This window comes from Macaca thibetana, chromosome 10 (genome assembly GCF_024542745.1).
Source record: "Macaca thibetana thibetana isolate TM-01 chromosome 10, ASM2454274v1, whole genome shotgun sequence".
NCBI classification, from domain to species: Eukaryota; Metazoa; Chordata; class Mammalia; order Primates; family Cercopithecidae; genus Macaca; species Macaca thibetana.
In genome coordinates this window covers 14418222-14446011 of record NC_065587.1, presented here as the reverse complement: position 1 = coordinate 14446011, position 27790 = coordinate 14418222, and the positions used below count along the sequence as shown (strand labels likewise).

The window sequence follows — 27790 nt, the reverse complement described above, 5'->3', positions numbered from 1 at the left end:
CAGGATCACCCGGAGGATTCTGTGAGCACAGCCAGCGTGACTCATGGCCATGATCAGCTTCATGGGCGCAGGCTGCCAACCTGGGATGGCCACAGCCACCGGCTCACCTTGTAGGGCAACGCACCTTTTAAGGAGAGGGAGCTGGAGCAGCACCTGGGTCCTGCCTCTGGCCAAGGCCTCTGCCACAGTTCTCCACGCCCACCCGGGCAGAGAGGCCAGACCCCCACTGGGTTCAAATCATCACTTTTCAGACATGACCTTGGGCAAGTCAATTTCTCTGAACTGGTTTTTTCACTTATGATATGGAAATAATACTTGCCTCACAAGAGTGGAATTCGATGAGGTAATGTGTGTAGAAGGTGCGTGGCAAACGGTGTCTTTTAAGGAGTGGCAGTGGGGTCCGGTGGAAAGGGCCCAGACTCAGGAGTCAAGGCGCCCCAGCATTGTGCTCTGGCCCCACCCTGGGCTCACTGGGTGTCATTGAAAGAGTTACTCAACCTCTGATCTGCTCCGCTCCCACTGTGTCAAATGAGCCGACACCACCTGCCTTGTTGCCTGTTGTGAGATGAAGATCACACACACGCCACCTTCTATCAGATGAAGGGAGGTAGTGAGGTTGGTGCCTGGGGGTGGGTGCGGAAGGCTGCCTGGCCTTGAATCCCAGTTCAGCTTCTCAGGGGCTTTGTGAACTGGGGAAGGCTCCTCAACCTCTTGGGGCAGGTCTCAGGTGGAACCTGAAGGGCGACGCCTCCCTGCGGGGCTGTGGTAAGCTGAAACCCTCAGAACAGTGCCAGGTGCCTGGGAGGTGCCTCCTGAGCCTGGACAGGTCCTGCTCATCTTATCCAGGGCTTTTGGCCTTTGGAGGATGTTCACTCCATGAACTTCTGTCTCCACTGACACCAGTTGCTGGTTTTGTTGCCTCCATGTGACTGTGACAGTCCCTGGTGCCTGGGGTCCTTCAGAGGCCACGGGCCTCTCTCCTCCCTCAGTCTCGGCAGCCTTCCCAAGGCAGTCCTTGGGTGGTCCCCTAGAGAACGCAGGCAGTTCTAACAGGAACAGGGTGAGCCTCTGAGAGCAAGCAATACGAGCCCCATGGCATCCCTGGGGCCATGGGGTAGGCTGTCAGACCCCCCTGCCACCAAGTACCCGACTCACAGGAAGCTGGGGCCTCATCCGGGCAACCGAGCCCTAATGACAGCTTGGCCCCAGGAGGGAGGCAGACGGAAGGCTTTCTTGGCTGGCAAGCCTGGCTCCCTTGGCACACTCCTCTATGGCCAAGGGGAGCTGGGGGCCAAAAGAGGTTGTCTGGTCCCAAGGCCCAGAAGTTCCTGCAGGCACCCATGGGAAGGAGAGCCTGATCCCCACAGGGCCAGGCACTTGCTGGGGCAGTCAGGAGCCCGTCAGACGGGGGTGGCCTCAGAAGGGTCAAAGGGTTCAGCTATGGGAGCCCAGGTTTCAGAGGTAACCACGTCTGGATAGAAACCCCAGTTCTGCATCCCATGAGCCTCAGTGTCTTCATCGGGGTAATGGGGACAACAGCCTCTTGCCTTAGAAGGGCACGAGGACTGGCACGTGGCATCCTCAGAATAGCAGCCACAGCTGACAAGCATGATAGTGAACAGGAGGGGCTGGTTGGAGAGAGTGCTGTGGAGTTAGGCGAGGATGCAGGGACAGTGGACAAGCCCCCTGGGAAAGGGTCACAGGTGCTCTAAGCCCACACAGATGCAACATGGCAGACGGTGCAGACCCTTGCTTTATTGGTCTGACTTGTTCACAGTTCAGCCCCCGGCTCAGAAAACCAATGGGCCAGCTAAGGAGCGAAGGAGGTGCCTCGAGACTTCCAGAGTCAAGGTTCTCCAGGGCTCCCCAGCCCATTAATCATTTTCTGCCCCACTGCCTGGGAGGTGAGGTGGGAGGGGGCTCCCTGGGGGGTGAGGATGGGTGACTAGAGGGGATTTCAGTGTGGGACCCAGGGTTGCTCTTCACAGTAGGAGGTGGAAGGGATGACTAAGTTCTTTATCACAGACCTGCAAAAAATGAGAGAATTAGATATTATTCTCACTAATTTGGGCTTCTTTTTTCTTTTTCTTTTTCCAAAACAGCAGCAGGAAAGAGAAATGCAGGTGGAGATGAGCCAGGTACGAGGCTTCAGATCGGAAGGGACCAGAGATGAGGACCAACGTGTGGCTGCCTGACCAGGAACGCTGTGGGCTGGCCCGGGCTCTCTCCACGCATCCTGGGAGAACTGCCACAGGCCCTAGAGGGAGGGATGAAATGCGTGTGGGAGGGAAGACGGCGGTCCCCAGATCAGCAGCAGCACCATCCTCTGATGGCCCCTGGGCAGTCCACCAGCTCAGAAGCACTCAGGGCTGGAGCCCGGGCTCTAAGCACAGGCCCCAGAGGCCAGACAGGAGGGAGGCAGCAGGAAGGGCTGGCGTGGAAGGGCTGAGTTCTACTGGGGTCCCACGCGGGCAAGGGAACCAGGACTCGCCCCTGCTTGTCAGCCAATCAGCTTCTTCAGGAAGGCCTCCAACTGATCCTCATCCTTGATGCCTACAAACTTGTCCACCACGTCCCCATTCTTCATGGCCAGTACAGTGGGCACCGCCGACACCTGGGTGGGGAGGACAAGGGGGTCCAAGTGAATTGGCAGTGAACGCTTCTCAACTGCCACTCCCAAGCCTTTGAGGGGAAGGCTGGTGGCTTATCCAGGGCACTGATTTCCCAAAGCCATGGGCAGGCCTAGAGGAACGTGGCTCTTCCCTTAGTGCAGGGGTACTGCAGGGCCCGGTGGCCACCCGTTGAAGAAACTTCTTCCATTGCGGGCTCCCAGCAGTACCCTTCCTCCCTTAACCACAAGACTGACTCACTGGCCCAGTGGTTTTGCTGGAATGACAGGAGAGATGAAAATAGCCCATGCAGCTGCAGGCCAGGGCTGGGGGCAGGGAGGAGCTCGGGGGAAGCCTGGCCCGGGGGGAGACAGAAGCTGGGGGACAGTTCGAGTCCTGGCTTTGCACTCACTTGCAAGGGGGCCTTGGCCAGGTCACAGCACCTTTCTGAGCCTCAGTGTCCTTTTCCATAAAATGGGGGTAATGTCTACCTTTAGGGTTTGGGATGAACATTAAAGATTCAACAAGTATAGGCTGGGCACAGTGGCTTACATCTATAATCCCAGCCCTCTGGGAGACTGAGGCTGGAGGATTGCTTGAGTTCAACAGTTCCAGACTAGCTTGGGCAATATAGTGAGACCTTGTGTTTACTAAACTCCCCCCCCAAAATTAGCCAGGCATGGTGGTGCATGCCTGTCCTCACGTACTTGGGAGGCTGCGGCAGGAGGATCGTTTGAGCCTGGGAGACTGAGGCTGCAGTGAACTGTGATGCTGCCACTGCACTCCAGCCTGGGTGACAGAGTGAGACCCTGCCTCAAAAAAAAAAAAAAAAAAAAAAGGGCCGGGCGCGGTGGCTCAAGCCTGTAATCCCAGCACTTTGGGAGGCCGAGATGGGCGGATCACGAGGTCAGGAGATCGAGACCATCCTGGCTAACACGGTGAAACCCCGTCTCTACTAAAAAATACAAAAAACTAGCCGGGCGCGGTGGCGGGCGCCTGTAGTCCCAGCTACTCAGGAGGCTGAGGCAGGAGAATGGCGTGAACCTGGGAGTCGGAGCTTGCAGTGAGCTGAGATCTGGCCACTGCACTCCAGCCTGGGCGGCAGAGCGAGACTCCGTCTCAAAAAAAAAAAAAAAGGCCGGGCGCGGTGGCTCACGCCTGTAATCCCAGCACTTTGGGAGGCCGAGGCGGGCGGATCACAAGGTCAGGAGATCGAGACCATCCTGGCTAACTGTGAAACCCCGTCTCTACTAAAAATGCAAAAAATTAGCCGGGCGAGGCGGCGGGCGCCTGTAGTCCCAGCTACTCGGGAGGCTGAGGCAGGAGAATGGCGTGAACCCGGGAGGCGGAGCTTGCAGTGAGCCGAGATCGCGCCACTGCACTCCAGCCTGGGCGACTAAGCGAGACTCTGTCTCAAAAAAAAAAAAAAAAAAAAAAAAGAAGAAGAAAGATCTGAGCATAAAGCAGAGCTCAGGGTGGGCGCGGTGCCTCACACCTATAATCCCAGCATTTTGGGAGGCTGAGGCGGGAAGATCATTTGAGGTCAGGAGTTCGAGACCAGCCTGGCCAACACGGTGAAATCCCGTATCTACTAAAAATACAAAAATTAGTTGGGCGTGGTGGCGGGCGCCTGTAATCCCACCTACTTGGGAGGCTGAAGTGAATCGCTTGAACCTGGGAGGTGGAGGCTGGAGTCAGTGGAGATTGCACCACTGCACTCCAGCCTGGGTGACAGAGTGAGACTCCGTCTCATAAATAAATAAATAAATAAATAAATAAAGCAGAGCTCAGGTTCTGGCTGACCCAATCCGACTCCTACCAGCCAGGTGAGCTGGGGCATGACCCTCAGCAACTAAGCTTCAGTGTTCTCAGAGGCAAGATGGAGATACTAATGGCACTTCCATTAGAGGGCATGAAAGCTGAATGAAATAATGTGAGTAAAGGCTCAGCACAGCAACCCGGCAAATAAGCCTAAGAACCTGGCATTGTGCCTGGCATACAGTGGGCATTCAAAAAACAGTGGCTGCAGAGGGCACAAGGAAAAGTCCAACACAGGCCACACGAGAGCATGTTAGCTTGCTGCCGTGATGAGCGACAGGGTCCAGAGACTCAGGGACTTCTACTGGACAGCGTGGGAGGAGAGGCTTGGCCATACACGACCTCACACTTATTGGCGGGTTGCAGGCAGATGGCAACGGCAACATTCTTGGTCTGTGAAGCATTTACTCAGTTCCCTCAGGGACCTGGCATAGGTTACATGGAATGCAGATGAGGCTGTGGCCCACCAGACTGGCATCGTGAGGTCTCTGCTGCCTGGGATCCCTGCCTGGCATTCGTGGGCATTTGAGAAAACCATTTAAACAGAACAAGATAGGCCGGGCGCTGTGGCTCACACCTGTAATCCTAGTACTTTGGGAAGCCGAAGCGGGCAGATCACTTGAGGTCAGGAGTTCGAGACCAGCCTGACCAACATGGTGAAACTCCATCTCTACTAAAATACAAAAATTAGCCAGGCCTGGTGGCGCATGCCTATAGTCCCAGCTACTCGGGAGGCTGAGGCAGGAGAATCGCTTGAACCCGGGAGGCGGAGGTTGCACTGAGCTGAGATTGTGCCATTGCACTCCAGCCTGGGCGACAGAGCAAGACTCTGTCCCTGCCCCCAAAACAAAATAAATAAATAAAAATAAACAGAACAAGATAAACACAGACTTTTCTTACACACAAGTTCACTACAAAGTAAGAGCAGAGATTCACACAAACGTACCAGGTCTTCATATATCCCAGTGCTGCCCTGCCGCAGACCATCTTGGAAGTCAGTAAGATTTAGAATGTTCAAAACCCGTGCACATGGTAGTTAGGAAAGGCATGCAGGCCAGACCATCCCACCCTCACCCACTAACTTTACGTGGCACGCCCCGCACCCCACTCCTCATGGGCACTTTGGGGACAAACACAGCAGGTCAGAGGACACAGTCCTTGTCCTTCTTAGTGCCTCAGGCCCCTTCAAATCTGTCCCTAGGCTGATGTGGGTGGCAAACCCTGTCTCCAGGCAGAGCAGGGCCCGAAAAAGTTTGCTCCAGGAGGCTCCAGGGAGCGCCTGAAGCCACTAGGGCCTTCCCAGGCATTCTTTGGTGCCCTCTAGTGGTCTGCAAAGGCAGCTGGAGCGCCTCAAAGCCGGAGCCTCTTGGCAGAAGCACAGAGCTCAGCGGCCGGCTCCCACCTGCACACGGTCCTATTCCTTTAATTAAAATAAACGCTTTATGCCACTGTATAAGAAATGGCCTAACCTTTTTCATGGCAGGACTCTAAGTTCACTGAAGAGGCTCAGAGAGTGGACTTAGTGTTCCTTAAGAACTCCAGATAGGGACAAGCACAGTGGCTCACACCTGTAATCCCAAACACTTTGGGAGGCCAAGGCAGGAGGACAGCTTGAGGTCAGGAATTCATGGCAAGACCTCATCTCCATAAAAAAATTAAAAAAAAAAAAAAAAGGGAACTCCAGATGAAGGCCATAATGATCCCACTCATGTAAACCTCCACACATGCTTCAACACGCACAGACCCTGCTGGTGTCAGGTAGACAGCAGATGTGCTGTGAATGGAGGTCTGGTCATTACTGATCAAGGGGATTTTTTTGAAGTTGAGCTGAAACACACACACATAAACCCCCCACTAGAGCTCACAGGAAACCTGAGCTGGAATGGGACTTCCCTCGACCCCAAGGAGGCGGCTGAGGCCCTGCTGCTCCTGTGTTTGGCTCACACATCAGGCGGGGCCAGTGCCTGTAAACACTGCCTTCCGTGGAAGTGCACAGGGCCTTGGTACATTCTTCTGGAATGTTCTGAGTGTGAAAAAGGCAGTGACTGAGCCAACTGAGGGGCTGAGGAAAAGACACGCTAAGATGTGCTGCCTGTCGTGTTCCATGAAGCCATTTGGAACCTCCTATCCTTGGATAAAGACCCTCTGAACTCAGGGCAGGAGTTGGGGAGTGTGTACGTGTGCAGTCTCTTTCCGCTAACCCTCAGCCCGCCTGCACCACCACCGAGCTCCATGTCCTGGCATGTCTTCTCCTGTCTCACCCCGATGGCATCCATCTGTTAACTCAGCTAAGGGCCTACCAAGGGAAAGGCACAGTGCTAGGTGCTGCGGAACGCTGCAACCTCCTCCTCGGCTCATTGCAGAGTTAAAAGGAAAAGATCACTGTCACATGCTGGGTGCTTTTTCGTGTCAGGAATGATATAAACACCTGTATACACTATCTCACACTCTCCTGGCTGTGGGTAGGGTCATTTTAATGATGAGAATGCTGAGGCTCAAAGGGTGAGCAACTGTTCCAAAATGACGCGGTGTAGGCTGGGCGCGGCGGCTCCTGCCTGTAATCCCAGCACTTTGGGAGGCCAAGGAAGGCGGATTATCTGAGGTCAGGAGTTCGAGACAAGCCTGGCCAACATGGTGAAACCCCATCTCTACCAAAAACACAAAAATTGGTGGGGCGTGGTGACAGGCACCTGTTGTCCCAGCTATTCAGGAGGCTGAGGCAGGAGAATGGCTTGAACCCAGGAGGTGGAGGCTGCAGTGAGCTGAGATCACGCCATTGCACTCACTGCAGTGAGACTCTGTCTCAAAACAAACAAGGCCGGGCGTGATGGCTCATGCCTGTAATCCTAGCACTTTGGAAGGACGAGGCGGGTGGATCACCTGAGGTTAGGAGTCTGGGACCAGCCTGGCCAACATGGTGAAAGCCCATTTCTACTAAAAATACAAAAATTAGCCGGACGTGGTGCCATATGCCTGTAATCCTAGCACTTTGGGAGGCTGAGGCAGGAGAATTGCTTGAACACGGGAGGCAGAGGTCGCAGTGAGCCGAGACTGCGTCACTCCAGCCTGGGTGAAAGAGCAAGACTCCTTCTACTAAAAAAAAAAAAAAAAAAAAGCTGGGATCTGAAACAAGATCTGTTTGACTTTGCAGTCCAGGGCATCAAACTCCATTGTGCTTCTGCCCAGCAGCAAAGAGACAGACATCTACTGAGTCCCAGCACGGGGAAGAACATGTGGGGACGCATTAAAGGATTTCATGCTTCAAATGCAAAACGCCAAGTGTTTTGTCAAAGCTTTTAGATATGAGAGGGTTCTTGGAAAAACAATTATTGAAAAATTCAAATCCAACTACATGACATTCTGGCGAAATTAGGGAGACAGTGAAAAGATCAAGGGTCGCCAGGGCTGGAGGGAGGAGGAAGGAGAGATGAACAGGCAGAGCAGAGGACACAGAGGCAGTGAAATGACTCTGGATCATGCTAGAATGGTGAACACTGGCTATGACACATTTGTCCAAACCCACAGAAGGCACAACACCAAGAGTGATCCCCGATGTAAACTTTTGGCTTTGGGGGATAATGATGTCCGTGTAGGTTCATCAGTTGTGACAAATGGATCACCCTGGTATGGGCTGTTGATAGTGGTGAGGCTGGGCACGCGGGAGGACAGGGGGCTTATGGGAAGTCTCTGTACCTTCCCCTTCCTCTCCATTTTGCTATGAACCTAAAACTGCCCTAAAAACATAAAATCTTCAGAAAGAACAACGACAAAAAACGAGATCAGTGACTGCCGGGGGGTTAAGGTGGGGAGGGGCGGGAAGGAGAGGTGAACTGCTGGAAAACAGGGGAACCGAGGGCGGTGGAACGGTTCTGTATGGCGCTGGAATGGTGGACACAGGCCATTATACATTTGTCCATGAACTTTCCTTTTGGCACGCAGTCTGTGCTGAGAGCGGCAGCTGAGACACAGGCTTTCAAAGAGCAGTTCCTCCCCACAGAGTCAGTCCGGGGCCTTCAGAAGCAGAAAGTCAGTCTGAGGCCTTCAGAACACTGGCTTCTCTCCATGTTGGCTCAGGACGCCCAGCCTTGGCATCACCTGGGAGCTTGTTAGAAATGCAGTCTTGGTGGCCGGGCGCGGTGGCTCACGCCTGTAATCCCAGCACTTTGGGAGGCTGAGGCGGGCGGATCACGAGGTCAGGGATTTGAGACCAGCCTGGCCAACATGGGGAAACCCCGTCTCTACTAAAATAAAAAAATTAGCTGGGCGTGGTGGTGGGTACCTATAGTCCCAGCTACTTGGGAGGCTGAGGCAAGAGAATAGCTTGAACCTGGAAGGCAGAGGTTGCAGTGAGCCGAGACTGTGTCACTGCACTCCAGTCTGGGCAACAGAGCAAGGCTTCGTCTCAAAAAAAAAAACACACACACACAAAAATGCAGCCTTGGTGGCCGGCACAGTGGCTCACATGTGTAATACCAGTACTTTGGGAGGCTGAGGTGGGAAAATTGCTTGAACCCAGGAGTTCAAGACCAGACTCGACAACATAGGGAGACCCCATCTTTTCTAATTTTTTTTTTTTTTAAATGAAACAAACAAAAAAGAAATGCAGGGCTGGGCGCAGTAGCTCACATGCCTATAATCCCAGGACTTTGAAAGGCAGAGGTGGGTAGATCAACTGAGGTCAGGAGTTCGAGACCAGCCTGACCAACATGGAGAAACCCCATCTCTACCGAAAAATACAAAATTAGCCAGGCGTGGTGGTGGGCGCCTGTAATCCCAGCTACTCGGGAGGCTGAGGCAGGAGAATCGCTTGAACCTGGGAGGCGGAGGTTGTGGTGAGCTTAGATTGTGCCATTGCACTCCAGCCTGGGCAACAAAAGCAACACTCCATCTCAAAAAAAAAAAAGAAAAAGGCACTCACATCTTCTAGAAGATGAGAAAATAAAAGGATAACACCTCTAAGTGTGAGGTGAGAAGCAGAAGCCCAAGAGAAAAGCGCAAAGGCCGAGGGTCCACTCCTGGCCCATTCTTTCCCTGCCTTCCCCACGAGCTGGCAAGGTTGGGATGGTTAGGAGAGAGGCAGGCAGAGGCAGAAGAGTGGGGACTCTTGCATCCTGCTAAGCCAGGGCAGTGCCGAGTGTGAGGAAGAGGGGCTGGGGCATTGAACCCCAAGGCCCTGAGGGACTTTCCCTTCGCTCTCCCTTGGCAGACAGTGAAGTCCTAGGGTGGGCAGTTAGAGCATAAAGTGGTTCAAGGGGAGAAATTTGTGTGAGGAAGGAGACTTACCTGAGGGTGTGTGCGGGAGGAGGGTGTCATGAGAGCTCGGGGAAAAGCACATAATTCCCTGAATATAATTTATTTAAAGCAGTTTTTCTTCTTTTTTTTCCGAGGAGTCTCACTCTGTCACCCAGAATGGAGTGCAGTGGCATGATCTCAGCTCACCGCCACCTCCACCTGCTGGGTTTAAGTGATTCTCCTGCCTCAGCCTCCTGAGTAGCTGGCACTACAGGCGCCCACCACCACACAGCACTTATTTTTGTATTTTTAATAGAGACAGGGTTTCACTATGTTGGCCAGGCTAGTCTTGAACTCCTGACCTCAGGTGATCCATCCACCTTGGTCTCCTAAAGTGCTGGGATTACAGGTGTGAGCCACTGCACCTGGCCGAAAGCCGTTTCCAACAAGGTCAACCAACATTTGAAAAAGGACTTGAAGGTCGGGAGTGGTGGCTCATGCCTGTAATCCCAGCACTCTGGGAGGCTGAGGTGGGTGAATCACTTGAGGTCAGGAGTTTGAAACCAGCCTGGTCAACATGGTGAAACCCCATCTCTACTAAAAATACAAAAATTAGGCCAGGCGTGGTGGCGCACGCCCGTAATCCTAGCATTTCGGGACGCCGAGGTGGGCTGATCACCCGATGTCAAGAGTCCGAGACCAGCCTGACCAACATGGTGAAACCCCCTCTCTATTAAAACTACAAAAAGTAGCTGGGCGTGGTGGCGGGGGCCTGTAATCCCAGCTACTTGGGAGGCTGAGATAGGAGAATCGCTTGAACCCGAGAAGCAGAGGTTGCAATGAACCGGGATCATGCCACTGTACTCCAGTCTGGGCAACAGAATGAGACTCCATCTCAAAAAAGAAGGATTTTAGGCCTTAAAGAAAGCCGTCACGGGGGGCACTGTAGTTCTCTCAGAGGAAACTTGTTCCTCAGGCTCTCTTCAGAAAGAAAAGAGGAAGGAAGGAAGGAAGAAAGGAAGAAAGGGAGGGAGGGAGGGAGGGAGGGAAGGAGGGAGGGAGGGGATGGGTCAGGAAGAACCCTGGCTGGAGCTTCCTAAACCCTGCAGTGATGTCAGACCAGGGTTTGGCAAAACAGCACGGCTGAGACCGAGCGATGTGGGCCCAGCAACCTTGAGGACTTTCTGTGTGATAGCGCAGTCCCCAGGCAGTGGAGGGGTGGGAGCGGCGGGGAGAGATTGAGAAGATTCCACAAGAGGCATCTCCCTCTCACTTGCGAGGCTCTACCACAGGCCTTCAGTGCCCACTCCCACAACAGCCTCCTGGGGACGGTCCTCAGCCTTCTTGCCACCCCACAAGACACTGAGGCAGGGTCTACGGGCTTCTTAGCATCTGCAGTAGTTACCATAATCCCTGCACATGGCTGGCCCTCAGGTGGTGTCTGCTGAATAGTTATGATGTGGTGTCTGGCAGAGCCAGGAGGCTTGAGACATCTGAAGCCCACGCGTGACCTGTGGGAGGCCCTAGGAGCCCCAGTCCGGGCTCTCACCCAAGGCATAGCCAGGCAGGGGAAAGCGAGGAGCGTCCAAATGGGCAGACAGATGCCTCCCTCACTGAGCAGTCAGTGGCCAAACTTTCTGAAAAAGTGACTCACTCCTCCCGTAGCCCCTGTAAGCAGCCCTCAGTTACTAATTCCCAAGGCCGGCCTGCTCCAGCGGCCACCTGCAATGGCCATCTCCCCTGCTTCTGGTCATCGCAGACTGATATTCCTTTGGGTAGTCACTCCCTACTCCCTGCCTAGCTCAAGGGGTGGCCAGTCTGTTCTCACCCCGCCCCCCACCACCCATTTCCTGCCACAGAGCACTGGTTCAGGGATGGGTGCCTCCATTTGAGCTCGTCTAGTGAGAATGAAACCTGGACTTGTACACTCTGAGGAAGACAGAGGCCTCTTTCATTCACTTGTTACATGGAGGAGGAAGGAGGGAGGGGTGAAGGCTCACTCTGGCCAGGTTAAGGTATTTCAAGAAAATCAGAAATCCAGATTTTCACATGACATCGGAGTTTCAAATATCAGCATCTGGTTCCTATTACTTTAAAATACTTTGAGTGCCAGACTAAAAGTGTCTGTGAGCCAGATTGGGCCCAGAGGCTGCCAGGGGCGCCCTTGGCTCTGCAACAGCGCTACCTTCAGCACAGCGATCCAGAGACCCGCCCAATCTGGCTGCAGTCTGCTTTCCCCAGCTCCATGCTTGGCCCTTCACTCTGGCCACCCAGACAAAGTGGGCCTCTCCCCTTTCTCCAGGCAGTGGTCTCCAAGCCCCAGAGGATGCCCCCACTCCAGACACCTCCAGGCACCTGGCCCCTGCTGGCCTGTAAGCAACCCAGGCTCATCAGACCTCAGGGCTTTTGCTTTGCCTCAATAGTTCTTCCAAAGACCCACATGCTTCCTGTTTTTGCTCAAAGGTCACCTTCTCAGGGAGATCTTCCCTACCACACCGTTTAAAAAAGATACCCGCCGGTCGTGGTGGCTCACGCCTGTAATCCCAGAACTTTGGGAGGCCAAGGCAGGCGGATAACCTGAAGTCAGGAGATTGAGACCAGCCTGGCTAACATGGTGAAACCTCGTTTCTACTAAAAATACAGAAAATTAGCTGGGCGTGGTGGCATGTGCCTGTAATCCCAGCTACTCGGGAGGCTGGGGCAGGAGAATCGCTTGAACCCGGGAGGCAGAGGTTGCAGTGAGCTGAGATTGCACCATTGCACTCCAGCCTGGGCGACAAGAGCAAAACTCTGTCTCAAAAAAAGAAACCCTGGCCGGGCGTGGTGGTTCAAGCCTGTAATCCCAGCACTTTGGGAGGCTGAGACAGGCGGATCACCAGGTTAGGAGATCGAGACCATCCTGGCTAACATGGTGAAACCCCATCTCTACTAAAAAATACAAAAAACTAGCCGGGCGAGGTGGCGGGCGCCTGTAGTCCCAGCTACTCGGGAGGCTGAGGCAGGAGAATGGCATGAACCCAGGAGGTAGAGCTTGCAGTGAGCCGAGATCACGCCACTGCACTCCAGCCTGGGCAAGAGAGCAAGACTCTGTCTCAAAAAAAAGAAACCCTGCCCCATACTCAGTACTCCCGTCCCCTTTTCCTGATGTATTTTTCTCCATTGAACTTATTATCTAAAACAGGGGTCAGCAAACTATAGTTTACAGCCCCAATACAGCCTACTGCTTGCTTTTGTAAATAAAGTTTTATTGGAACACAGGTACGCCCATTTGTTTGTGTAGTGTCTATGGCTGCTTTCGGCTATGAGCATGGCTGAATGGTTGTAGCAGAGACCACTGCCCTGCAAGGCCTCAAATACCAACTGGTCCTTTAGAGATAAAGTTTGTCGACCCTTGATTTAAAATACTAGAATGTAGACTCCTTGAAGGCAGAGACTTTTTGTCAGTTTTGTTCACTGCCTTACCCTCAACACCAAATAACAGTACCTGGCACTTGAGGGACTCTCAAATATCTGCTGAATAAATGGACAAACCAACCAACCAACCAAGTGAGGCGACTCCATGCCTTTGTGCACGCTGTTTCCTCAACCCTTCCTCCTTCTCTGACATCCTTCATGGCTCAACTCAGAGGTTCTCTCTAACGTGAAGCGTTCCTGTCCCCTCCAGCTCCCCCACAAGCAAACAGTCCCTTCTTCCTTTATACGTCTCTTCTTTTAGCACTCCTCACCCTATACGGAGATGATCTTTCTACCTGCTGTTCTCTAGGAGTTGCCTGGAGACAAGACCTCATCTTATTTGTGTCAGAATCACAAATGCTTGCACATCGAGCTCCCAAATGACTGCTCATTGAACATGTGGGTAGATGAATAAAGGAATGTACCAATGTCCGAGACTAAGAGAATGACCTGGTGTTTTCGGGTCGTACTATCTACTTCCTAAAGGTGGCGAAGAGACAGGTGGCTCAGAGGATCAACAGCCACCTCTGCAAAGTGCTCTGAGCTACTAAAAGCGCTGGAAAAACAGGCCGGGTGCGGTGGCTCATGCCTATAATTCCAGCACTTTGGGAGGCCGGGGTGTGCGGATCATGAGGTCAGGAGTTCGAGACCAGTCTGGCCAACGTGGTGATACCCTGTCTCTATAAAAAATACAAAAAATTAGCCAGGTGTGGTGGTGTGCGCCTGTAGTCCCCGCTACTCGGGAGGTTGAGGCAGGAGAATTGCATGAACCTGGGAGACAGAGGCTGCAATGAGCCAAGATCACACCATTGCATTCTAGCCCAGGTGACAGTGAGACACCATCTCAAAAAAAAAAAAAAAGCTCTGGAAAAACCAAGACACCTTGCTTACTGGCTACCTGGTCCTCCCCAAGATATCTCCTACACCAGCTACCCCTGGGCCCAACACCCCCTACACTGGTTGCCCTGTGGCAACCCCCTGTCAATCCATACCTCATACTCAATGGCGAGGTCTGTGTGGTCATCAATATCCACCTTGGCCATCACCACCTTCCCGTGCTGCTTGGCCACCATCTTCTCTAACCTCGGCCCCAGGATCTTGCAGGGCCCACACCACCTCAAAAGGCGAGAAAGGAAGCATCCAGTCAGTCAAAAGACCGCTCAGCATCCCCTACTGGCTTCCCAGACCTGCATCTTTCCAAGGAATCTTTTGCCCTTATTATCTCTGTCTACCACGTTTAAAAAATAACAGGCCGGGCACAGTGGCTCACGCCTGTAATCCCAGCACTTTGGGAGGTCCAGGCGGGTGGATCATGTGGTCAGGAGATCGAGACCATCCTGGCCGACATGGTGAAACCCCGTCTCTACTAAAAATACAAAAAACGAGCCGGGTGCGGTGGCGGGCACCTGTAGTCCCAGCTACTCGGGAGGCTGAGGCAGGAGAATGACGTGAACCCGGGAGGCGGAGCTTGCAGTGAGCCAAGATCACGCCACTGCACTCTAGCCTGGGCGACAGAGCAAGACACCGTCTCAAAAAAAAAAAAAAAAAAAAAAATTAACACACCAAATGGTAATGCCAGGAGATTCTGCACGTGGGAAATCTTCACAGATCCCAGACTTCTAAAACACAGGCCTCATCAGAAGACTCTTAGAATAAAAGTGACTTATTTCAGTATATTTCAGATAAATATACTGTCATATAAAATAATATGGGATTGGGGCCGGGCACGGTGGCTCAAGCCTGTAATCCCAGCACTTTGGGAGGCCGAGGCGGGTGGATCACGAGGTCAGGAGATCGAGACCATCCTGGCTAACATGGTGAAACCCCGTCTCTACTAAAAAATACAAAAAACTAGCCGAGCGAGGTGGCGGGCGCCTGCAGTCCCAGCTAATGTAGTCCCAGCTACTCGGGAGGCTGAGGCAGGAGAACGGCGTAAACCCAGGAGGCGGAGCTTGCAGTGAGCTGAGATCCGGCCACTGCACTCCAGCCTGGGCGACAGAGCGAGACTCCGTCCCAAAAAAAAAAAAAAAAGAATATGGGATTGGAAGTTAAAAGGTTCAAACAGAGGCTCCTCACCAACCAGCCGATTATTCTGGGGTCCTAGTTTCTTCATCTGAAAAAGAGAGATTATGGCTCTCAAAGCCATTAGGAGAGATCAACTAAGGCAATGTGGGTAAACATGCGTTGGAAGCTGCGGGGTTATTGCAAACACCATGTGGACTCAGAACTAAAAGGAGGGGAACCAATGGCCAGGAGTGTCTACAACGCGCCAGTCCCTGGACAAGCACTTTTTCTGCTCTTACCAAACACACCCCTCAACTCTGCAAAGAGAACGCACCTTCCAAAGAAACTGAAGCCCATATGAGTTAAGAAACCGGTGCAAGATTAGAGAAGCACAGCCGGGATCGATCATAACCCAAAGCTGTGTTGAAAGTGTTTTCTTTAGCCGGGTGCGGTGACCCACGCTTATAATTCCAGCACTTTGGGAGGCCGAGGCAGGCGGATCACCTGAGGTCAGGAGTTCGAGACCAGCCTGGCCAACAACATTGTAAAACCTTGTCTCTACTAAAAATACAAAAATTAGTCAGGAGTGGTGGTGGGCACCTGTAATCCCAGCTACTAGGAAGGCTGAGGCAGGAGAATCGCTTGAACCTGGGAGGCGGAGGTTGAAGTGAGCTGAGAGATCATGCCACTGCACTCCAGCCTGGGCGACAGAGATTCTGTCTCAAAAAAAAAAAAAGTGTTTTCTTTCACCCACAGGCTACTCTGTGATCCCACAGCCCCTGAGTTGACCACTATCACTGCCCTGATCACAGGTTCCCCTCTTGCTGGGGAAGCTCATCCAGGACAGGCCTGGTGCTGTCATCTCTATGTATGTGGCACCAAGGACAGTGCCTGGCAAAGAATGAACAACTCACACCCCACTTCCTTACCAAACAAAATGAGGCACTACCCCATTTATCGTGCATTTCGGAAGCCCTCTCTGGAATGCTCACTACACCAGCAGGCCAAAACAGTTCCACCCTTCACAAACCCCTGGCTGACAACTCCTATTTTATTCTCAGCACTTATTTATCTATTTTTGAGATGGAGTCTCACTCTTTTGCCCAGGCTGGAGTGCAATGGCACGATCTTGGTTCACTGCAAGCTCTGCCTCCTGGGTTCAAGTAATTCTCCTGCCTCAGCCTCCTGAGCAGTAGGTGTGGTGGTACATACTACATCCAGTCAGGCCTGAGGGTTTTATTTATTTTTATTTTTTATTTATTTATTTTTTTTGAGACAGAGTCTCGCTCTGTCACCCAGGCTGGAGTGCAGTGGCCGGATCTCGGCTCACTGCAAGCTCCGCCTCCCGGGTTTACGCCATTCTCCTGCCTCAGCCTCCCAAGTAGCTGGGACTACAGGCCCCCGCCAACCTCGCCTGGCTAGTTTTTTTGTATTTTTAGTAGAGACAGGGTTTCACCGTGTTAGCCAAGATGGTCTCGATCTCCTGACCTCGTGATCCACCTGTCTTGACCTCCCAAAGTGCTGGGATTACAGGCTTGAGCCACCGTGCCTGGTCAGGCCTGAGGATTTTAAATGCTGAAAATAGGCCAGGAGTAATGGCTCACACCTGTAATCCCAGCACTTTGGGAGGCCGAGGTGGTGGGGGGTGGGGGTCACCTGCAGTCAGAGTTCAAGAGACCCCTGGCCAATATGACGAAACCCCGTCTCTCCCAAAAACACAAAAAAATTATCTGGATGTGGTGGCAGGCACCAGCAGTCCCAGTTACTTGGGAAGCTGAGGCAGGAGAATCGTCTTAACTTGGGAGGCGGAGGTTGCAGTGAGCTGATCAAGCCACTGCAGTCCAGCCTGGGTGACAGAATGAGACTCTGTCTCAAAAACAAAAAAAAGAAAAAAAAACCCTCAGGCCTGGTGCAGTGGTTCACACCTGTAATCCCAGCACTTTGGGAGGCCAAGGTGGGAGGACTGCTTGAGATCAGGAGGTAGAAACTGCAGTGAGTCGTGATCACACCATTGCACTCTACATTCTAGCCTGGGTGACGGAGTGAGACCTTGTCTCTAAAAGAAGAAAAACAAAAACAACTCATAACACCTAAAAACCCAGCATGCAAGACCTTATCTCCTATTACAAGTGAAGAAGGGAGCACAAAGATATCAAGCGGCCTGCCCAAGGCCACAGGGTAAGTCAGAGAAACAACTGGAAAGATGGCAGAACAATCTGTCAGAGACTGACCAGAAGGCCCTTCAATTTCTTTTTCTTTCTTTTTTTTTTTGAGATGGAGTTTCCCTCTGTCACCCAGGCTAGAGTGCAATGGCGCAATCTCAGCTCACTGCAACCTCCACCTCCCAGGTTCAAGTGATTCTCCTGCCTCAGCCTCTTGGGTAGCTGGGATTACAGGTGGCCGCCACCAGGCCCACCTAATTTTTGTATTTTTAATAGAGACGGGGGTTTCACCACGTTGGCCAGGCAGGTCTCGAACTCCTGACTTCAGGTAATCCACCCGCCTTGGCCCCTGAAAGTGCTGGGATTACAGGTGTGAGCCACTGTGCCCGACCTGAAGGCCCCTGAATTTTTAACTTCTGCTACACTGGTTTCTCCCAGGATGCCACATTCAGAGGGCTTTGTCCAGTTTTTGTGTAGCTGGGTCTCTAGCCAGGCCCCAAAGGTCTAGAAACAAAAAAGGCCAGGCTAAAAATCAGAAAGCCAGAGGGACTTAAATATCTCTAAAGCAAACTCCAGACAGCACTGAAAGGACACTCCTTCCTATGCCCTGTATGCTTGGACACCATGGTAATGACACTAACTTTTTTTTTTTTTGAGATGGAGTTTCGCTCTTTTTGCCCAGGCTGGAGTGCAATGGCATGATCTTGGCTCACTGCAACCTCCGCCTCCTAGGTTCAAGTGATTTTCCTGCCTCAGCCTCCCGAGTAGCTGGGATTACAGGTGAGCACCACCACACCTGGATGTAGAGATGGTGTTTCACCATGTTGGCCAGGCTGGTCTCAAACTCCTGACCTCAGGTGATCTGCCTGCCTCAGCCTCTCAAAGGTGTGCCTCGGCCTCTCACTACAGGTGTGAGCCACTGTGCCCGGCCGACACTGATAACTTTTTGCCAGCCCTTCTTGCAGTTTTCACAGCAAGGTATTAAAATAAACTCATCTGCAGGGCCAGGAACTGATATACACCAAAAGCAAGGTGACAGTCATATTTTTCCAACTCTGGTCCATGTTGAAGATGACGCTGAGCTTTCTGGACATTAAGAAACAGAACATGTGTTTCCCAGCACTAACTGCAGTCAGCTTGCAGACTGTTCACTCATCTGTCTTCTACTAGACTGTACTCCCCTTGAGGGCAGGGACTAGGCCTGACCAGTCTGTATACTGAGTCTACATATGAGCAGCATAGAACATGGTCCTGGGACATAGCAGGCATTCAACAAATACTTGAACAAGTAGGACCCTAGTCTTCCGTGGACCCCCAATACTCACTGTGCATGGAAATCCACAACCACTGGCGTCTCACTGTTGACCACTCGGTCTTGAAAGTCAGGTCCATCCTGGATATTAAAGGTCGTCAAGGAGATCCTGGTGGTGTATATTGTCCGGGCTGGGTTGAGTGTTACAGTCAGGCCACCAGGACTGCATTGTGGGGTCTGCAGGGCTCTGGAAGTGAGGGGTGGCCACCGACCCTGAGAAGGATTCCTGGAGATGACGGAGGCCAGGAACCTCCTTAGGAGAAGTCGCTGAGCCATCTGTGAGGGAAGAGGCAGAAGAATTGGGGCACACAAAAGGAAGCTGACACACTAGAAAAATAAAGAGATTTGGGGATTAGTCGGGGCTCAAGAAGAGGCAGAGTGGGAAGCAAAATGCAAGGAAATAATATGTAAGATTTGTAGCGTAGAAGTGAGGAAGCTGAGAAACAAAGGAAAGGAATAGCTAGGCAAACCAGAAGGACAGGAAAACTGGCTTCACAACCAAAAAGAAATCGGGATTTAGATTATAACAGAAGAACGGGAGGGAGAAACCAACATTTAATAATTTATGTAAGGACCAAGTACCTTACACATATTCTTGATCTTCCTACAGCAACTGTGAGGAAGTTGCTATTGTACTGCCCACATTGCAAATAAGGAAAGGCATCCGAGGCTCAAGTAAGTTAAGTGACATGCCCAAAGTAACCCTACTACTGACAGCCAACACTGGAACCCAGGGTCGTCTGAAAAGATGAAACGCAACAATTGAAGGAGGATCTAAGAGTATGGTAGGAACCAAAAACGAAGAGACATGTACTGGAGGGAACTAATAAAGAAGGGACATGAATGGAGGGAACTGGGAAAAATCGGACGCCACCAGGGACCCCGGCTCTCCGGCGAGCTAGGTCCCCCCAACCCGTCCGGCCGCCAGCCTGCGCAGGAACGCGCTCGCGGCATGCCTATCACGACACCACCTCAAGCCAGCCCCACTGAGCTCCTACCTCCCTGCAACGCGAGCGGAGGGATGCACAGCTTAGCCCTCCCTGCCTGTCAAGGGCACTCCTGTCGTCACTTCCTCAGGGAGGCGGACATTAACGTCACTTCCGGGGACAGGCAGGCGGAACACCATCCCTCTCGAATATTTTTTTTTGAGACGGAGTCTCGCTCTGTCGCCAGGCTAGGGTGCAGTGGCGCGATCTCGGCTCACTGCAACCTCCGCCTCCCGAGTTCGAGCGATTCTCCTGCCTCGGCCTCCCGAGTAGCCGGGACTAGAGGCGCACGCCACCACGCACAGCTAATTTTTGTATTTTTAGTAGAGGCGGGGTTTCACCATATTGGCCAGGATGGTCTCCAGCTCTTGACTTCGTGATCCGCCCGCCTCGGCCTCCCAAAGTGTTGGGATTACCGGCGTGAGCCACAGCCCCCGACCTGTCCCTCTCTAATTTGAGGAGCGTCTGGGATTTTCCGCCAATGGGAATGGCGGGAGGAGGCACAACTGAAAGGGCGGGGCCTCAGCTAGGGACCGGAAGCAATGGGCAGGCCGTCGGGGGAGGGATTGGAAGAGGCGGGCAGGCCCTGGTCGAGACGAAGGCTGGCGCGGGGCGGAACCGGAAGGGGTGGGCGGGCCCTAGAGGAGGGACCGGAAGAGGAGGTGATGGCGCCGGGGTAGCAATGAAGGGTGCTTAAGGGAGAAAAGGCAGTTGAGAGGTCCCCGTGGTTTTTGATTTTGTCAACTACTGTTGCTTGATTTTAATTATATTTATTTATTGGTTAATGACAGAGTCTCGCTCTGTCTCCCAGGCTGGAGTTGCAGTGGCGCGATCTCGGCTCACTGCAACATCCAACTCCCGGGTTCAAACGATTCTCCTGCCTCAGCCTCCCAGGTAGCTGGGATTACAGGCGCGCGCCATCACGCCGGGCTAATTTTTGTATTTTTAATAGAGATAGAGTTTCGCCATGTTGGCCAGGCTGGTCTGGAACTCCTGAGCTCAAGTGATCCGCCCGCTTCAGCTTCCCAAAGTGCTGGGATTACAGGCGTGAGTCACTTTGCTTGGCCTCCTGTTTATAACTGGCGCCGTCCACTTCCTACAGATGTTGACAGGTTCTGTTTCTTCATTTAATAAGTAAAGCTAAGCTCTTCAAAGGCATGGTGCCCTTTATATGTAAAAGAACTCACCCGTGGTTTAGGGGTCATCCTTAAATGGCCCTCGTCTGTGTCCACCTAAAGGAAAACAAAACCTGAGGCGAGCTTAATTTAAGCAGGGAGTTTATTTGGGTCAAGTTCGAAGACTGCAACTTGGAGCAGAGATTCAAGTTGTCCTGAATATACACTTGGATTAGCAGCAGCTGAAAGAGCGTTTTTTTTTTTTTTTTTTTTTTTTTTTTTTTTTTTTTTTTTTTTTTGAGACGGAGTCTTGCTCTGCCGCCCAGGCTGGAGTGCGGTGGCCGGATCTCAGCTCACTGCAAGCTCCGCCTCCCGGGTTCACGCCATTCTCCTGCCTCAGCCTCCCGAGTAGCTGGGACTACAGGCGCCGCCACCACGCCCGGCTAGTTTTTTGTATTTTTTAGTAGAGACGGGGTTTCACCGTGTTAGCCAGGATGGTCTCGATCTCCTGACCTCGTGATCCACCCGTCTCAGCCTCCCAAAGTGCTGGGATTATAGGCGTGAGCCACCGCGCCCGGCTTTTTTTTTTTTTTTTTTTTTTGAGACGGAGTCTCGCTCTGTCACCCAGGCTGGAGTGCAGTGGCCGGATCTCAGCTCACTGCAAGCTCCGCCTCCCGGGTTCACGCCATTCTCCTGCCTCAGCCTCCCGAGTAGCTGGGACTACAGGCGCCTGCCACCTCGCCCGGCTAAGTTTTTGTATTTTTAGTAGAGACGGGGTTTCACTGTGTTAGCCAGGATGGTCTCGATCTCCTGACCTCGTGATCCGCCCGTCTCGGCCTCCCAAAGTGCTGGGATTACAGGCTTGAGCCACCGCGCCCGGCCGCGCGTTTTTAAAGGAAAAGAACAGGCAGTTTCTCAATTGTTGATCAATACTTTTTTTCTTTTTTTGAGACAGAGTCTCGCTCTTGTTGCCCAGGCTGGAGTGCAGTGGCGCGATCTCGGCTCACTGCAACCTCTGCCTCCTGGGTTCAGGGGATTCTTCTCCCTAAGCCTCCCGAGTAGCTGGGACTACAGGCATGCCTCACCACGCCCAGCTAAGGAGTTTCACCATGTTGGCCAGGATGGTCTCCATCTATTGACCTCGTCATCTGCCCACCTCAGCCTCCCAAAGTGCTGGGATTACAGGCCTGAGCCACCTCGCCCGGCCTCTTTTTTTTTTTTTTTTTTTTTTTTTTTTGAGAGACGGAGTCTTGCTCTGTAGCCAGGCTGGAGTGCAGTGGCATGATCTTGGCTCACTGCAACCTCCACGTCCTGGGTTCAAGCGATTCTCCTGCCTCAGCCCCCCAAGTAGTTGGGATTACAGGTGAGCACCACCACACCCGGCTAATTTTTTATATTTTTGGTACAGACTGGGTTTCACCATGTTGGCCAGGCTGGTCTCGAACTCCTGACCTTAAGTGATAGCTCGCCTCGGCTTCCCAAAGTGCTGGGATAACAGGCATGAGCCACCGCTCCCGGCCGCCCTGCCAATTTTTGTATCTGCTTTTCTGTCTCTAGCACTTTCTCTTCCACAGCTACCTATCAGTCCTATTCAGCACTTCCACAGTATTTTCTAGAGAGCCAATTTTGCCGCTTAATTCACATTCTGAATTTCAAAGGAGGACCAGTCCTGTTTGTCCTTTTCCCATAGTCACTTCACCCTGATTGGCCTCAGGTTTCTCATCTGAGCAATGGGAAGAATAATGCCTTTCTCATAGTTGGGCTGTGGGTTGCAGTAGAGACAGAATCCATGTCATTGCTGCCTGATGACTCATGCAGGGAAAGCCTGTGAGACACATAGAGAAGGCTGAGCTCTCGGCACCCTACAAAGGGGCTCTCAGCTACATGGTGGCTCCTCTGTCCAGCTAGAGCTGAACAGGCTTGGGTCTGGCTTAGTCAAAAGCAGGCTCAGGGCACAGCTGTGAGGCAAAGGGAAGGAAGCCAGGACTGGCAGCCTGGGCTAAGGGTAAAACTTCTACCTGTTACCAATATTTATTGCAGTGGTTTTCAAACTGCAGGATGTGGACATCAGTGGGTTTGCAAAATTAATTTAGTGGGTGGTAATCAACTTTTTTAAAAAAAACAAACATGGGGCCAGGCGTGGCTGCTCACAGCTGTAATCCCAGCACTTTGGGAGACCAAGGTGGGCAGTTCACTTGAGGTCAGGAGTTCGAGACCAGCCTGGCCAACATGGTGAAACCCCATCTCTACTAAAAACACAAAAATTAGCTGAGTGTGGTGGTACATGCCTGTACTCCCAGCTACTTGGAAGGCTGAGGCGGGAGAATTGCTTGAACCCAGGAGGCAGAGGCTGCAGTGAGCTGAGATCATGCCACTGCACTCTAGCCTGGGCTGCAGAGTGAGACTCCACCCAAAAAAAAAAAAAAAAAAAAAAAGGAGAAAGCAGCAGGTGTCACATATTTAGGCATCGGTAAATTATTTGCTGCAGCATCTCATATCCTTATTGGAACAAATGGCTCAGTCACCCTTCAGGAACTGGGTAGGCAAGATGTGTGTAACAGGATTTGATATTATGAGTTCGATCCTATCAGAGATACATTTTTAAAAAAAGTTTTGAAAAAGGCAGGGTGGGATGACAGGATCCAAATTCTGGTTTACCTGTAATCTGTATGCAATCCAACATCCTGGTTAGGGAGAAACCCTTAATTTAGAAGTTTCAGCCTCATTCAAACTATCCCAAGTATTATTGTTAGAAATACATTTTTGGTGCTGCAAAAGAAATAGCACTCAAACATAAATTTTCTCAGCAAGGCAATTTTACTTCTACAGAAGGGTGCATCTCATGGATGGAGCAATGGCGAGAGCACACCTGAACAAGGGAGGGGAAGGGGTTCTTATCCCTGATGCAGGTAGCCCCTACTGCTGTCCCTTATTGGCTAGGGTTGGACCACACAGTCTAAGCTAATTCTGATTGGCTATTTTAAAGAGGGCAGGGGTATAAGCCAGAGTGGTGGGGTGAGCAGTTTTGACGGGAAAGACGGTTCCGGACCAGGTGACTGAAGGTGACTCAGGTCAGAGCAGATGATAGAAGCTAGAAGGGGATTGTTTACTGAAACTAGGGGCAAGAAGACATAAAGAATGAGGAAGTTACTTTAAAATGAAGAACAAAGAACAGGGGAGCTGAACACAGTGATACATTAGTTCTTTGGAGAGGATCTCAGAACTCATTGTACTTAACAATTTACAGGCTAAAACCTTTGAAGAGGAATTTATTATATCCTACAATTTCCCCCCTTTCAATTTTCATAGTACTTCCTCTTCAAACTTTTTTTTAACATGTCTTGGCTTTGCTGCTCAACTTGATCCTCTAAAAGAAAAAGCTGATGTGAATAAAGTGGAGGAGAGAGGTAAGGGAGGTTTTAGTAAATGCTGCTTCTATAAGTCTTTGCACTAGCACCCGGATGCATAGTATGACACAACACCCAACAAGAATGAGTACACCTATTACGGCTGCAAGAGAAGTAAGAATTGAGGCTATGATTTCTTTCCATTTACCGAACCACCTTACTAGCCACCCTGAGAAAGGGTTATTGACTCCAGAATTTTAGCTAGTTCACTGGATAAAGCGGTAAGTCTTTGTAAGGCCCTTGTTATGCTCCCAGTTGGGGCAGTCTTGTTTGGGATAAAGGTACAACACTGAGTTTTAATCATAACACAAACACCTCCTTTTTCGGCTAATATACCTAGGGCCATTCTGTTTTCCCAGGCCATCTGGCTAGTGGGCCCCAATTGTTCTGCTATCCCTTTGACAGCATCCCTGGTGTAATTAATAAACCACTGCTGATTATAATAGATGTAATTTATCCAATCTATGTTTTTATTAATTGTCACTCACAAAAATATTGACTTAGGCCGGGCGCGGTGGCTCAAGCCTGTAATCCCAGCACTTTGGGAGGCTGAGGCGGGTGGATCACGAGGTCAGGAGATCGAGACCATCCTGGCTAACATGGTGAAACCCCGTCTCTACTAAAAAAATACAAAAAACTAGCCGGGCGAGGTGGCGGGCGCCTGTAGTCCCAGCTACTCGGAGGCTGAGGCGGGAGAATGGCGAACCCGGGAGGTGGAGCTTGCAGTGAGCCGAGATCGGGCCACTGCACTCTAGCCTGGGCCACACAGCGAGACTCCGTCTCAAAAAAAAAAAAAAAAAAAAAAAAAAAAATATTGACTTAAATCCTGCAGCTATTTGATCTCGGGCTTTAAATTTATCTGGTACTCCTCATGGAACTCCAATAGCATTTATATAAACATGGAGGTCAAAGGACCCATGTGGGGCACTTCTTTTATGATTTTCTTTTTTTATCGAGTTGATGGATTGCTAGAGTGAAGGGATGGCCAGTTGGACTACAGCACGAGTACTGCTATAATTACTTGGCAGAGTACCCAGCAATAGTCCCCTGCAATACCACCACACATCTGCTCGGGGATGAACAAGGGCAGACTGATTGGCAAGCTCTTGAAAAGGCCTGGTTTCACTGCACCCTGTTAAGTCTCCAAGGGATGCTAACTTTCCCCCCTGTTGTGAAAGGCAGGAGGTGAAGTTAATATCAAGGGCTGGAGGCCAAATGGCCCTTGGGGGCTGATCTGCAGGGCTCTTGACCTCAGGGAACAGCAGTGAGTCTTGCATGATTCATCGCCCCAGGCTGTGGAGTTCTGGAAGACAGCTACCATACAGCTCACGCCTGGTCCGTGAGAGGACCACCCACGGGGAAAGGGGACAATTTGGGTCTCTGGCCTGCCTGTCGCACAGGCATAACAGTTATTTTTGTTTAGTGTGTGAACAGAATATTTAATCAATTCCAGCCAAGCATTTGCTTCCTGATACCCTGTTTCAATTGCTATAGTTTGTTTTAAATCTCTAACTTCTACAACAACTACTTTGGCTTTATCATTGGGTATATGACGAGAGAAGGTTTAGTTAGCGGAGAACTTAGGAGAGGGAGAAGGGGGTGCAGGAGGTGAGGAGGCAATGAAGTGCATTTCAAGGATCCTATGTGGTCCTTCCCTGAGACTTCTGCTCCTATACAGTAGAAATGGCTTAATGAAGGGAAAAAACTCTAGGGAGGAGAGATGGTAATCTGTACTGGATTACATTGGCTCAGCTGACAATGGGGAGGGGTAACTCCTTTAGTAAAATGAATATATGGTTTTAAGAAACTGCAGGTACTCGTTGGGGCGGTCCATTCTCGCTCTTCAGTATTTTGTAGAGCATTGGACTAACTTCAGGCGAGAAGCTCTGCTCTAAAAGGACAAGATTCCCAGTTTATACTGGAATCTTCGTCAAACTCTTCCCAAACTAACTCATCCCAGTTAACAGATTTCCAGTCTGAGGAGAGCTAGGAAGGACAAAGATACTTTTCTGAAGTGGAGAGTTGCCTCTGGTTTGGGAAATCTCCACAGGGCATCACAAGGCAAGCATCAAAAGTTAATAGTTTGGGGTGAACTTGACCTAGTTACATTAATAACGAGAGGACTAGCAGTAGAAGGGGAAAAGAAAGAGATGCAATATAAGAGGATCAAACCCGTTTTAGCTTTAGCTTGGTTGGAGTTGGCCCTGGAATAGCTGTCCATGATTCTGGAGGGGTGGTGCTCTTTTGACCCAGGTGTGATGAGTCCATCCTCTTTCCGCTGTTCGAACTGCAGTCTCAGTAGTTAGAAGCACTAGGTAGGATGCTCCCCAAGCTGGTTTGAGTTTTCCTTCCCTCCATATTTTGACAAGGATGTGGTCCTAAGGCTGATGTTGGTGTCCTGGAAACTCTAGGAGTGGCACCGGTGCTAAAATACCTTTAGTTCTGAGGGAAGAGAAAGTGGAAGATAAACCAAATATATGATTTCTGAGAAACTGATCTTTTGTTTTGAACGTGGAAATGTCAGCAGTGGAGTGCAAACAGGGCAACCCATGCAACATTTCATAAGGGGCTAAGCCAACATCTCTCCGAGGAGCAGTTTGGATTCTCAACAGGGCAATGGGAAGACATCTAGCCCATGGCAACCGAGTCTCTAAGACTAATTTGGTTAGGTGCCTTTTTTATAGTATGATTCGTTCTTTCCACTCTTCCTGATGAAGGTGGGTGCCAGGGAGTATGATATTCCCATGTTATATCCAGTACCTGGGCTAATTTCTTAATGACATGTTCAGTGAAATAAGTCCTATTATCTGAATCAATGTCTTCTATTAAACTAAACTTGGGTAAAATATTTTCAACTAATGCCTTGACTACATTATTAGCAGTTGTACTTGAAAAGGAAATAGCTTCTACCCAATGAGTAAGGTGATCTACTATTACTAATACATACTTTAGACGACCAGTTGGAGGCATCTCTGTGTAATCAATCTGGGTACTGTGGAATGGCCTTAAGCCTGGACTCCTTCCCCCAAGGGGTAATCTTTTTATAGTCTGTTTATTGGTTTTCTTACGTACTAAGTGATTGTTTGGCCAGGGTATAAATTCCTATGCACCCATAAACTCTGACGACTACGTCACACACAGCTTGGGGCCCCCAATGGGTACCTTGATGCAGCTGGAACAAGATTTCCCTCATAAGGGGGTTTGGATAATGTTTCTCTCTAGTCTGGCAATATCCGTTTTCCTTCTGAATTCTCTTTAGCATCTATTTTTATGGCCAAAGAAAGCCAAACACCATTTTGTATTTGACAATGCTTACTGTATGATTTTATACCAGATAAGCTACATTTCACCTTTATATTAGTGTGCTATTAATGTTAAACTCAATTTTAATAAAATCTTGTAGACACAGTTATCCAATTTTATTTTATTTTAATTTTTATTATTATTTTTTGAGATGGAGTCTCACTCTGTCACCCAGGCTGGAGTGCAGTGGTGAGATCTCAGCTCACTGCAGCCTCTGCCTCCCGGGTTCAAGTGACTCTCCTGCCTCAGCCTCCCGAGTAGCTGGGACTACAGGTGCGTACCACCACACCTGGCTAATTTTTTTGTATTGTTAGTAGAGATGGGGTTTCACTATGTTGGCCAGGCTGGTCTCAAACTCCTGACCTCATGATCTATCCACCTCAGCCTCT

The 27790-nt window shown here is 50.9% G+C and overlaps 1 protein-coding gene across 11 annotated transcripts in view; it reads right to left on the bottom strand.

Moving 5' to 3' along the window:
* Positions 1-1735: 1735 nt before the first annotated feature.
* TXN2 (thioredoxin 2) overlaps positions 1736-27790 on the bottom strand; it is a 393736-nt gene continuing 367681 nt past the window's right edge. For 5 of the 11 annotated variants that reach the window (XM_050806383.1, XM_050806388.1, XM_050806387.1 and 2 more), the window contains exons 2-5: positions 19589-19665; positions 18604-18866; positions 14105-14228; positions 1736-2614 (exon numbers count right to left, since the gene is read on the bottom strand). In XM_050806383.1, the coding sequence (XP_050662340.1) occupies positions 2501-2614; positions 14105-14228; positions 18604-18866 (501 nt within the window). In that variant the 5' untranslated portion in view covers positions 19589-19665 and the 3' untranslated portion in view covers positions 1736-2500. Of the gene's footprint in view, positions 2615-14104; positions 14229-18603; positions 18867-19588; positions 19666-23980; positions 23985-27790 lie in introns of those variants that run through there. The other 6 variants (XM_050806385.1, XM_050806386.1, XM_050806391.1 and 3 more) reach the window with 3 other exon arrangements.